The sequence below is a fragment of the Mustela lutreola genome, chromosome 4, assembly GCF_030435805.1.
Source record: "Mustela lutreola isolate mMusLut2 chromosome 4, mMusLut2.pri, whole genome shotgun sequence".
Lineage (NCBI taxonomy): Eukaryota > Metazoa > Chordata > Mammalia > Carnivora > Mustelidae > Mustela > Mustela lutreola.
This window is the reverse complement of record NC_081293.1, coordinates 173,211,038-173,223,721: the sequence shown is the minus strand read 5'-3', so window position 1 is coordinate 173,223,721 and position 12,684 is coordinate 173,211,038. Positions and strand designations below refer to the sequence as shown.

Here is a 12,684-nt window from a genome sequence, read left to right as displayed (position 1 = left end):
ATAAATTCAAGACCTAAATGTGAGACAGGAATCCATCAAAATCCTAGAGAACACAGGCAGCGACCTCTTTGACCTTGGCCACTATAAATTTCAAAGAGCATAATACAAACTAAGATGTGTGCAAGATAATGAATAAATGATTAAAAATGTAGATTCATCAAGTTTCAAAGTTTTATGGGTAGGCCTTTGAGCTATTCAGCTAAATGTCTGAGCCACATATACTGCAATCATTCACCTCGTACAACAGTTTGAAAAACAGTCAACGTAAAATGAAGCGGAATTCTGGTTGCACATTATGCATTTGTTCCTTTCCCTTCTTCCTATTCCATAGCTCCAAATAAAGGTTTCTGTAGATTTATGCAATCAACTGTTTTTTTAATCTTCTTGCCATTAAAGGATATTTTTAAAAAAATTATATATATATATATATATATATTTTAAGATTTTTATTTATTTATTTGACAGACAGAGATCACAAGTAGGCAGAGAGGCAGGCAGAGAGTGAGGAAGGGAAGCAGCCTCTCTGCTGAGCAGAGCACCCGAAGTGGGGCTGGATCTCAGGACCCTGAGATCATGACCTGAGCCGAAGGCAGAGGCCTTAACCCACTAAGCCACCCAGGTGCCCCTAAAGGATATTTTAGATGAAAGATCTGTTGGAGGGGATGATCTGAATGAGTTCACTGAAAGGATGAGTTGATTTGAAAGGAAGTAAAAGAATCAGAGTATACAAAAGCACTCTTTAATTTACACATATTTATACTAGAAAAAAACACATATTTTAAAAATGCCTGTGGCTTTTTAAATTAAAATATAGGTCAACTTAAAACTATCTATATGTAAAGAATAAGAGTTAATTTTTTCTACAAACCCATGTGAATAAGCTGGATAATCTTCTATTTTCTATTATCTACACGTTTGCCACTTTATTTTGTAAACGGGGTGATTGAACTGTAGAAAATCCATACCCTTTCTATAGTGATGCATAATGGGGATTGGAACTCAAATAATAAATCATATTCTCCACATATTGGTTAATTTTCTGAACTACAGTAAAATATAAGCTTGTAATGACTTTAATACTAGTTGCTATTTATTGGCTGGTTACTATAAAAGCAAACCATCCACCCACCTGCACATATACTCCCCTCCCCCAACACACACACACAATAGATCATTCAGTGTAAGGTGGAAGTTCACAAGAAGCTTTTGGGATACTTACTTGGAGCACTACAGGGTCCGGGAAACTGTAGTAACCAATATCAAAGGTGAAAAGTTGAAAACATAATCTGCATCTGGAATAAAAACAAACGGTGATATAAAAATATATTCTATTTGCTACATTTACTCTATTATTTGATACATTATTAACAGTTACTAAAGTTAAATGTCAAGATCTGTACTAAGTAAAAGAAACAGTGGCTTGGAAATTACATGCAATTTATTTTTTAATTCGAATTTGTTTTGTTCCTTATAGGAAATACAAATATATCTAGAGTAGTCACAACACATTAAACAATGAAGTTACTTCATGAAAACCTAAATTCTCCTTCTCCTAACTGCTAGGCATTCTTATTCACATATAAGCATGATAAAGCTTACTTGAGTCATCTCCTTCTTGTTGACATTCTAAATTTAACATTGCCTACAAAAAAGGCACGAAATTATATTCAAGTAAACTGGAATACAGAGACAATAGCTATTAGATATTGTTAATAAAGTCCATAAGTAAAATTATACCTAGTCAATGCAAAGATCATATCCTAAAAATAGCTAAGCTTAAAAAGGAGATGCAATTAAAATTAATTTAAACAATGTGTGCTTTATTTCTTACCACTACTATTTAGATGCTAACAAGTCTGTGACATGTTCTGAAGTTTCAGAATCTATAAATATGAAAAGATGTTTATGAGTTCATATTTATATGCTGACATAACATTTTCCAAGTAGCACCTACTTGTGATAATTAAGATACATTTTCACAAACAATTTTTAGAACTTTTTTTTTTTAATATTAGCATTGGCTTTTACCTATTGAAGGCCTTTGGTCCCAGAGTAGATGTTTCGCTGAATACTTCAGCTGCTAGCAGGAGTTTGCTAATTGCTTCCTTCATATTATCAAAAGCCTGAAGAGGTGAACTGGCTGTGAGGAATGTCTCAAAAAATGTTTGCAGCTGTGAACAAAGTAAAGGATTCAATATTGAAACAATAATCTCAGTCTATCATTTCCAAGGTGATCGGTTTGAAAGATTCTTCTGGGTTATGTGTCTTTGAAACACTCCTTAAATAGGACATTTTGATAATCTCTATATAGTATGTGTATGTAGACACACACACACATATATATCTTCTATATAATATACTGAAAGACTATATAAGTACTAAAATATATTGCATCATGAATGTTGTATACATTATACATAATGTGTATATATTATATACATTTAAAAATATAGCCTTTTAATTGGATATGGGGTGACACTACAGCTTGTCATTTAAATTACTTTGAGTTATTTTTAAAAAGAGATTTTTTACTTTTCTCCCCCTTTTTCTAATTTCATGGCATCTAATCATAGAAAGTGAAGTGGAACTATTTACGGGAGCTTGCGATCAGAACCTCCAGGTTTAATGTGACTCTACTAGATGAACTCAGACTGGCAACTCACTTTGAATTTTTGTGTCCTTCTCTTTAAAATGGGTGAATACCACCACCAAGAGGGCTGTAAACCCAAATGAGAAGAAAATGTATTGGAAAGACACCGTAGAGTATGAAATTTAGATTAAGTTTTTTGGTATTATCACTTTCTTGAATGTATCAGATCAAAAATAAATGGATGAAAGTTACTCCTTCACAGCATTTTGCTGTGGGAGATGTAGCCAACTAATGAAGAGTCTGAGAGAATTTCAGTATTCTCCCATCATTTTAATGTAAGGTTTTGTGAACAGACAAGATGGGGCACTATTACAAAAGGGGAATAAAGGTTACTTAGAAACACAATTATTGATATCATAAACAGCTGTTTTTATTTGCTTAAATATTAAAATAATCGCAAGAGTACCCCTTGAGGATGCTTAACATCAAAGTTCAAGTTGAAATTTTTAAAAAGCATAAAACAAATCTCTTATTAAGTCATAGACTTTCTTTGGAGAAACATAATCTTTCAAGAATGAAGAACAAAAAATATTTTTTGAAAAAACATGCAGCAGGTATTCTGTTAATGTTTTTGGAAGGACAGACTAGATCCATCTGAACTGCTAAGACTACAAAGTGAAGACTTTTGTTGTTATGATAATGAAGGACAGATATTGGCACAAGTGACCTAAGGGAAATGGTAGATGTATCTTTAAAATACCAAGCAAAATTCCCCGAGAGAAACAAATACTGACTTCATAAACTTTTTTTACCAGCTGAAAAACAGAAACCTAATGAGATGTACATTTTAAGACTCTACAAACACATCATTAGCATTTGGCAATTGGGATGTTTTTCCATTTCACTAAGGAAAATAAGTGTAATAATTGTAAGATCAAAAGAAAACAAATTAGTGTTAACACTAAAAATGTTAACACCCTTGAGTCAAAACAGAGTAATATTGTTTTTCCAAATAAAAATAACTCATATTTCACTCTGTTCACCATATTAGGTAGAAAGGATTATTGATGATTTTATCACCTTTTCTGTTTTAATGTTTCCTGAATATCACAAAGGTCAAGATTAATAATTTAAGAAAGTTTGTGTAGCATGTGAGATGCATAAGATTGATGATCAGATGGTATGTTCCATAGCAAGAAATAATTAGCAAATTAATTCTTGGGTTATACTGATTCTCCCACTGCAGAACCGATTATTTCTAAATCTCTGACTGTAACATGAGCATTGAATACGGGCTATCAGTACATGGATTCAGTTCCATTCAATTAGACTGTTTTAGTGAAAACTTTACTACTGGAAAGTACTGGGCTGAGTGCTGGCGGACATGTGTACAGCACAGTCTACAGACATGAGACCCAACAAGTCCTTGGTTTAACGTCGGCTCTACACCTGCTACTATCACATTGAGAGAACTTCTGAAGTTAACAACAATATCTATGTTGTAGAGGTATGGCCAGGATTAAATGAGAGAATGCACGTGAGATACACTTCTACCCCACGCCTGTCAACACTCAGCGCATGTTCGCTCCTTTTATTAGTTCAAACAAGAAAGTCCACAGCCATTTAAGGAAATTTCAATGAATGGGTGTGGTTGTTGAACCCAGATTCTCATAACGCAGTGCCTTTGTGGAAAATCAAAACTGCCTCTAGGAATTCAAACGCTCGTGACACCAATTGGGAACGTTTTACAAAATATCTGACAAACCTGTCCAGAGAAATAAAGAAATACGGCGGTGGAAGGGCCCCCTCCAGCGGTCGGCCACGCAACCTCAGTGAAGGAGGAGAACCCAAGGATCCAAGGAACTGGCTGTCCTCCCGTTTCCCTAAGACCTCCATGTGCTGCGAGAAAAACTAACATTGGCCACCAGCCACGAAAGGAGGGGACCAGAGCTGCCTTTATAAACAGAAGTACGAGGACAGGAGAGAGAAGTGGCGCTCCCCAAGCACGACTCCAAATGGAGCGACTCGTTTTATTTTTGTTAGTTCTGTCCCCAGTTTTTGTCTCTGTAGGCATTTCCTTCTATCTCATTGCATAAATTTCAATTTACTGAAGCCTTTCAGTTCAAAGGGAATTCTAGACAAGTGACCTATTTCATCTGCTTAGTATAGTGGGCAAGCAAGCTCCATATGCCAGCAATGAAAACAGAATCACGCAAGTGCTTAAGAGTTTATTTATTTATTTATTTTTAAAAATCATCTTTCCGTGAGTGACCCAGAGAGGGCACAATACTTCCTCTATCAATTCTTGGAACTAATCCACTTAGGCTAAGTGGAAGACTTCTTTGTGTGTCTGGTCCTGCTGTAATTTGTTAACACTTAACTGTATTTCCTTGGTCACTTTACTTGAATTCCGTGCATCTTGGTGTGTTCAGATGTAGAAAGAGAATTGCGCTCCATGGTCTCATTACACAATGTCAAATCTGAAATTATTTGACATTATTACCACTCACAGCCATCAGAACCTGAAGAACACATCTGACCCAGGGGCTTGCTTCACTCAAGAACAAATCCCTGAAGGAGCACTGTTGCTACTTTGAAACAATGAAGCCATAAACTCAAATATCAAGGAGACTTCTCCCTCTCTAGATCAAGACTTTTAATGGATGTTTCTGAATCACATAAATATGAGAATATAAGATCCCAAGGAAATCAGTGCCTTGGCAGCAAGGTAAAAATAAATAAAAAAGCATCTTAAAACAGTTAAGATGACATAAAACTATTTTATGAACTACGCATTTTCCTCCTTCAGTGTCAAAATGAAATACAGATTTAGTGCAAAATAAATTATATAGGAAAAGACCTTGTAAGATCATGGTTGTAAAACGAGGCGGTAGAAACACCACGATTTGTTCTGACTTGTGTAAGAGTCAAGTGATAACCCGGTAAGGTATTTATGATTTTTTATCCATTCAAGTGATTTATTTAAATATATACACAGATGGATCAAAATTGTCAATTAGAAAGACAAGAGGAGCCAAAAGTCAACTTGAAAATATTTGCAAGAAAACTTGCATCACATCTTTGATATCTTAAAATACTTCTAAGGAGCCCTTCTATCCACTTCACTCCTCCGCCCCATCTCTGAAAGCCCTTCTTGACAGTTCTGGGCTTCACCTGATTCATTTCCTTTAAATTCCCATAAGACCTGCGGCAAATTGCTCTCAGTGCCAGCATGGATCATTCTGTGTCAACTTGCTGACTTTCTTGTCTCTTCTTACTACTAGACTGTAAGATCAGAAACTGTACCGTTTTACCTTCGGGTGGCTAGGACCTAACACAGAGTTGGTACCGAGTGAGAAAAGCTAAGCATAACATTATAGAAACTGTAGAGACTTTGATAAGAGAGATAATTTACTGGAGCTTCTGGATAAAATAATTTTTCTCCTTAGGACATATTTATCTCTTGTTTCCATCTCACGAGAGAGGGAGGATATGCATTTTTTTGGTGACTTGTAATAAAACCTTTGAAAAATAGAGGCTTACAATTGTTCAAAAGGACTTTTGAGATAAGAAAATTTAATCTAAGAGTTAAAACAAAGGATGAAAGATTAACCAATATTAGAGTTTCTTTCTTTCTTTTTTTTTAAGTCATGTTCTTGACTAACTGGGAAACTTTAGAATACTGTCATTTTAGTATCTTGAACTTTGAGTAATATTTAAAAAAAATATTTTATTTATTTATTTGACACAGAGAGAGATCACAAGTAGGTGGGGAGGGGGCGGGGGGTAAGCAGGCTCCCTGCTGAGCAGAGAGCCCAATGTGGGGCTCAATCCCAGGACTCTGAGACCATGACCTGAGCCGAAGGCAGAGTCTTAACCCATTGAGCCACCCAGACACCCCTCGAGTAGTGTTTAATAACATTGTCTTACTGAAGTTTCCTAGAATTTCTCTCAATATTATTGGATCAGATAGAAATTTTCATCTTCTCAGTATAAAGAAGAATATGAGTAGTTAAAATCATTTTGCACTGAAAAGCATATAAAAAGATGCTTGATATCACTCATTAGGGAAAGGCAAATCAAAGCCACAAAGAGGTATTACCTCACATCCATTAGGATGACTCCTACCAAAACAAAACAAAACCCATAAAATATTAAGTGTGGGGAAGAATGTGAAGAAATCAGAATCCTTGAGCACTGTTGGTGGGAATGTTAAATGGTGCAGCCACTATGCAGTATGGAGGTTCCTCAAAAATAAAAAATTGCAGTGCTGTATGACCTAGTAACTCAACTTCCGGGCATGTGGTCAAAACAAGAGAAAGCAGAGTCTTCAAGAGAGATTTACATACCCATTTTCATAGCAGTGTTATTTACAATAGCCGAAAAGTGGAAGCAACTCAAGCAACCATCAACAGATGAATGGATAAACAAAATACATAATGGAATATCATTCAGCCTTAAAAAAGGAAAGACATTCTGACAAATATTAGGGCTTGAAGAACCTTGAAGGTATTATACTAAGTGAAAGAACCCAGTCACAATAGACACGGTATGGTCCCACTTACATGAAGTATCTAAAGTAGTCAAATTCATAGAAACAGGAAATAGAATGGCAGTTGCCAGTGGCAGAGGGGAGGGGTAAATGCAGGGTTGTTTAATGGGTATAACCAGTTTTGCAAAAGGTTCTAGGGATTGGTTGTCTAGGAATGTAAATATACTTAACACTTATTGACCTATACACTTAAAAATGGATAAGATGGTAAGCTTTATGTTAGGTATATATTACCAGAATTACAAAATTTTAAATTAATTTTATGGTCTTTACAGCCTAACTCTCTCCAACAACCATGTTTAAACACTTGCTAATTTTGTACCACCAAAGTCCAAAAGAGCACTTCTTTAATGGTTAAAAAAATTGCAAAAGAAACAAACAAACAAACAAAAAATAAGCCCTCCCTTGCTCCATTCCTCAGCTCCTTCAAATAGTGAAAATAATCTCCATTTCTACTTCATCTCCACCTTGTCAGTGCTTTATCTATGAACACTCTTTGATCCCCGAGCTTTTTGTTCATTTGTTTGTGATGGGAAATAATCCTATAGCAAGCTTGAATGCTGACAGGAATGATCCAGAAGAGAGGACAAATTAATGATGGAACACAAAGTCGGTCTAGAGGATGATCATTACAGGTGATCAGTGCTTAAAAGGAAATACCACAGAAGGGCTCAGACTCAGTTTTATCCAAGGGTAGAACTAAGGGCACTCATTTAAATATATGAAATCCAAGATGGTATGTTCTTTGTCCAACTTAAAAAGGGAATAAGTATGCATTCAAATCTACCTATTTGTAGTATCCTTGAAATTTAAATCTATTTTTCTTGACTGATACTATTATTCTTTCTGCCTTTTATAGACTCACTGAGGATCTCTCTTGTCTGACTCTAACCTAACCAGTCTCTCTCTCAGGTGCTTGTAAAACTCTCAAAATGTATCCAAAGGAACAGGAGTACCTCAGCATTTTATCCCAATGTAATATATCTTATACATAAATTGATTTTTTGATCCCCTTATAATTTTCAATAAGAAAAATATATCTATAAATTTAAGTTTTAAAAATTACAATATGGCTCTAAATTAAAAAATATTTTTTTTCTTCCCTGAAGAGATAAGATTACAGTTATTGCACATACACAATTGGTCAGAACAATAGAAATATATTATAAGTCTTCTTAATGAATCTCTGATATAAAAAAGTAAAATTGAATTAGAAATGTACCTCTTAGATGGATGCAATTTCTTTTTGTTCAAGTAAAACACCTATCTGCTGTGAGACTACTACTTATGGCTAGGATGAGAAGGGTTCAATATCAGTATTAATAGTATCTTTAATGTAAGCATGGAGAAAACTTGTCCACATAAATATATATGGGATGTATGGATGGAAGTGTGTGTGTGCGTGTGTGTGTGTGTGTGTGTGTGTGTGTGTGTGTAGGGCAGGGGAAGAGAGGAAGAGAGATGGAAGAATTCAGTTACAGCAACATGACCTAATTCCTTGAACTCCCTCCAAAGTGTATGGGGGGGAAAAAAGCTCACATAGTGATTTATCATGAAATATTTAGTTTTGTTAAAAACTGAAAACACTGAATTGTGTAGGATGTGTTATGTAGTGTTATGGATAATGTGTTACGTAATCACTGTCTCTCACACCATATTTGAATTTGTCTGGTTTTGTCTTGGGGAAGTTTTTGTTTCGTAGAATTTTTTTCACCATGAACCAGTCATCATACTATGAGGTCACAGAAGGGCTCAGACTCAGTTCTGAACATAGAAAAGGTTTTTCTTTTTCATTTTGGGGGTTTTTTGTTTGTTTGTTTTGTTTTGTTTTTGAGGAGTAGAAGAGTAAAAGAGACGGGGCAAGAAGATGCTTTTCTAACTATCCAAGCACCTGCGAACCCCTGGAAAGACTTCATGGGTCCCCAGAGATACAGAACACCCTGCTCAAGAATCACAGGTTTGGATGTGTCTGGCCGTCAGGAGAATGTCACCTGCTCACGGGGGTTGGGGGGTGCTTTTGCAGGAGAGGAAGTGCTAGGGAGCACTCTGAACCCTAGGAAAACCTCTCCTTTGCGTTTTAAAGTGATACGATTTAGGGGGAAAATCATATATTTAACAACAGAATAAAAAGAGGAAAAAGTTTGAGAAAGGAAGAGAAAAAAAGACTAAATTCCAAACCCAAGTATTGGTGTAATTTTTCATTTAGTGCACATATGGTATTTGGATAAATTTTTGTTGCATTTAATAGTAATCACTAACTTTAGCCAAATTGATACCATGGGCCAGACACTGTATTTCTCGTGCACTTTTTTGTTTATATTCATAGCAATGCTATGAGGTTGACACTCATTATCCCCATTTCATAGATGAAGAAACTAAGGGGTGAGAATACAAGTAATTTGTCTAAGGTTGCATGGCCAAGATGTAACCTGTAAGGGTGTTAAAGCCAGTCTGCTTGGTTACAAAGCCCCAGCATGAACTCTGTCATTGTGGTTTTGATTACATTAGATTTAGATTTGTGGATGGACCCTGAAATGCAGAAGAATGGATCATATGTGTTTTTACTTTCATGGAGAATGTGTTTGAAACTGTCACAATTCTCAGGCATGTGACCTTACACTCACACAATATATCAGTTCAACAACGAGCATTTTTGTAGCCTAATCACCTTTTGGAAAAACAAAGAATATTTCTTTGTAACTTAAATCAAATTGCCTGGATCAAGAAAAAAAATCTTGTGTCAAGTCAAATGATTTAAGAACGTAAATATTCTCATTATTTATTTTAGCTCATTGAAAATTGGCTTGCTTTACAGTATACCACGGAAAATCTGAATTAATTGGCTAAACCTGAATTAGGACAGTTTTTACTCATTCCCTGGAATTAGATCAAAACGCCAATATTTAAATAAGTTTCTTGCTTACCGTGACATGAATAATTTTATTCATTTATACTTCTTAACCACCATAAGCTTTAAAGCACACATTTAACTTGGAAACTCAGAAGATTCAATGTGATTTAATCAGTTTCATAGTTGGAAATTTTAAATTCTCCCACACGTATATCAGAGAATTGATCAGAAGCAAGGTGCAGAAATACAAAAGGCTGTGAATAGCATAAAATTTAATTATTTGCTTTGAATGGTAGAACCCTGATTGCATTATATTCAACCTTCTCAGAAAACTGGCAGGTTATTTTTATTGCCCCTTCTGGAATCTCTGGAATATAAAGAAGCAGAGAGATTTAACAGCAAAGAGCAAAAGCTAAAGTTGTAAAAATTTTATCATTAGACTTTGTATGTATATGTCTCCTCATTTTCTTTATATGAATGCCAGTGTTCAAGCAGGTCACAGCTATTTCCATTAAAGTTAAAACGCAATCCTTTTTAAAGCTTCCAGTAAAATAAGGTCTGACAGTTGTTTTGAAAACCTTCCATCTTTTATTAATGGTCTTGAGTAGAAAATGACACTGAAGTCTGATAATACTTCCAACAGGAAATATTTGTAAAAAGCAGTACAAAAATTTGCAAACAAAGACGCCTTTGGCAGAAAGATATCCATCTCATCTCTCTCTGGATACTCTTGACTGAGTAAGAAAGTGAAAAGGGAAGATACTTTTCATTTATGTTCCGGATATTTTAGGCAGGGTATCTATTTTAGTTCTTATAAAGTTTCATGGTCAATCACCAAAGAAAAGGAAATGTGTTCATTATAAAAATAATGCGTTCTGGTTGTACAATAAAGAAAATGATAGAGCAAATTGCCTTAGCTTCTGAGGCTGCAGTGTTAAAATCTGTTGAATCTATAGATGTATTATAACCCTCTACGGTTTTCTTACACCTCTCTTCTATCAGGCACCTTATCCCGCTCTCTTACCAGTGTTCCAACAAAACTCTTTTTTTTTACGTGACATAGTTTAAATGAGCATTTAAATATTATGCACAATCTATAGGTTTATGATTTAGTACTGTCATTAAATATCTTCTCATTGCGGTCCCAACTACTGACTTCTGATTTCTCTGCCCCCAACCTTTCTCTTTCATTGCTACCAGAGTCTTCTTTATGAAGCACAGTTCAAATCATAAAGGACAGAAGTCCCAATGTTTCCAGAAGGAGGAGATATCATTAACAGGAGAAGCTCTTTTATCCTATTTGCTACAAAGGGACAGCTATTTTTATACGCGGATTCAAAAAGCAATGCATGAAATCTTTAAACATTATGTTTTAATTTCAAAACATAAATGTCATTCCTTTGTCAATTTTGTAACATATAGCCGAGCTATTTTATTCTCATGCAGGTGAACTAATTGGAATTGCTAGTCATCCACTTTATGGAAACCTCACCCATAATGCATTGGTTATAAATGCAAATAAGCAAGAACATAAAGACACTTGCAAAAAAAAAAAAAAAATCTCAGGGCAGAATCTTAACATTGCAGTTTCCCCTGACCCCACAAAAGTTGTTACCCCACATCAAATTCACCTGCAGTGTTTCCAAGAAATTTCCCAGATTGATTCCTTTATAAATATTCAACTTTGCTTTTATAGACATCAGTCTATTTCTTTTTGCACTTAAAGTTCATCAGTGCACGAGGAAGGAAGCATACAAATGCTTGCCTCGGGCATTGAGTTCTTGGGTTCAGTAGTCAATATGCTTTATGCAGGGCGTACAGAGCATTGTTTAATACCGCAAGTAGTTAAGTGGTAATTAAGAGGGATTTTATTCAGTGGAGATCGGAGTCCTAATCCTAATCATCTTTATTAGTTCTGTCTTCTCCACTAAGCCATGGATCTTCATTTCCTCATCCATAGAATGGATAGAAACATATCACCCTAACCCTCAGCATTCTTAAAGCATCAAATGAGATCATATATGAGAATACATTCAGAAATATAAAATGACAGTGGGGTCACTTTATAGTGCGTGAGATTTAAGCTCTTCAGGATATGACTCTAACAAACCTTCTCTGGTTTCCCCTACTCCACAAAGCCTATGCCTTTCTCCCTTTCTTTTCTGTCTATCCCTCCCACTGCGGGTTACCCTAGGATTTCTCCCACCTGGAAACACGTATGTGTTCTAGCCAACTAAATAAGACAGCTCATACTTCTGAGACTATAACCTATGTTCTTTCGCTTCATGATGTCTTTCCAAAATAAATGCAAATGTCCCTGCCCCATTTTTAAGAAACACTTCTCATTTTTCCAAGCTCAGTTAAAATGCCACCTATTTTGTGAAACCTACCTCACTTTCCTCGAGCGGAATAATTTTCTCCTACTCTTGACCATCCCAGGAACTCAGCTGTTCATTGCAATCTGCTCTGTATTACAGTTATGGGTAAGGGTTTTTCTCCCTCCCTTGAAGATGGGTTCCTGGAAAGCAAGAACTAGCATTTCTCTTTTGAGTCCTTCTGTACACTGCCCGACATGCAGATATCCTCGAAACAATTGGGGAATCCAAGTGAGCTGAACTGATTATGAACCATTATTGAGTAGTCAACACTGCTCCTTTGAGTTGTTTTTGACTCCATGATCAAACACAAAAA

At 35.6% G+C, this 12,684-nt stretch overlaps 1 protein-coding gene across 3 annotated transcripts in view; it reads right to left on the bottom strand.

Annotated features, from left to right (window-relative positions):
• Positions 1-12,684, bottom strand: part of CPED1 (cadherin like and PC-esterase domain containing 1) — a 277,556-nt gene that overhangs the window by 150,752 nt on the left and 114,120 nt on the right. For all 3 annotated transcript variants that reach the window (XM_059171684.1, XM_059171686.1, XM_059171685.1), the window contains exons 7-8: positions 2,029-2,171; positions 1,220-1,292 (exon numbers count right to left, since the gene is read on the bottom strand). In XM_059171684.1, the coding sequence (XP_059027667.1) occupies positions 1,220-1,292; positions 2,029-2,171 (216 nt within the window). The remainder of the gene's footprint in view (positions 1-1,219; positions 1,293-2,028; positions 2,172-12,684) is intronic.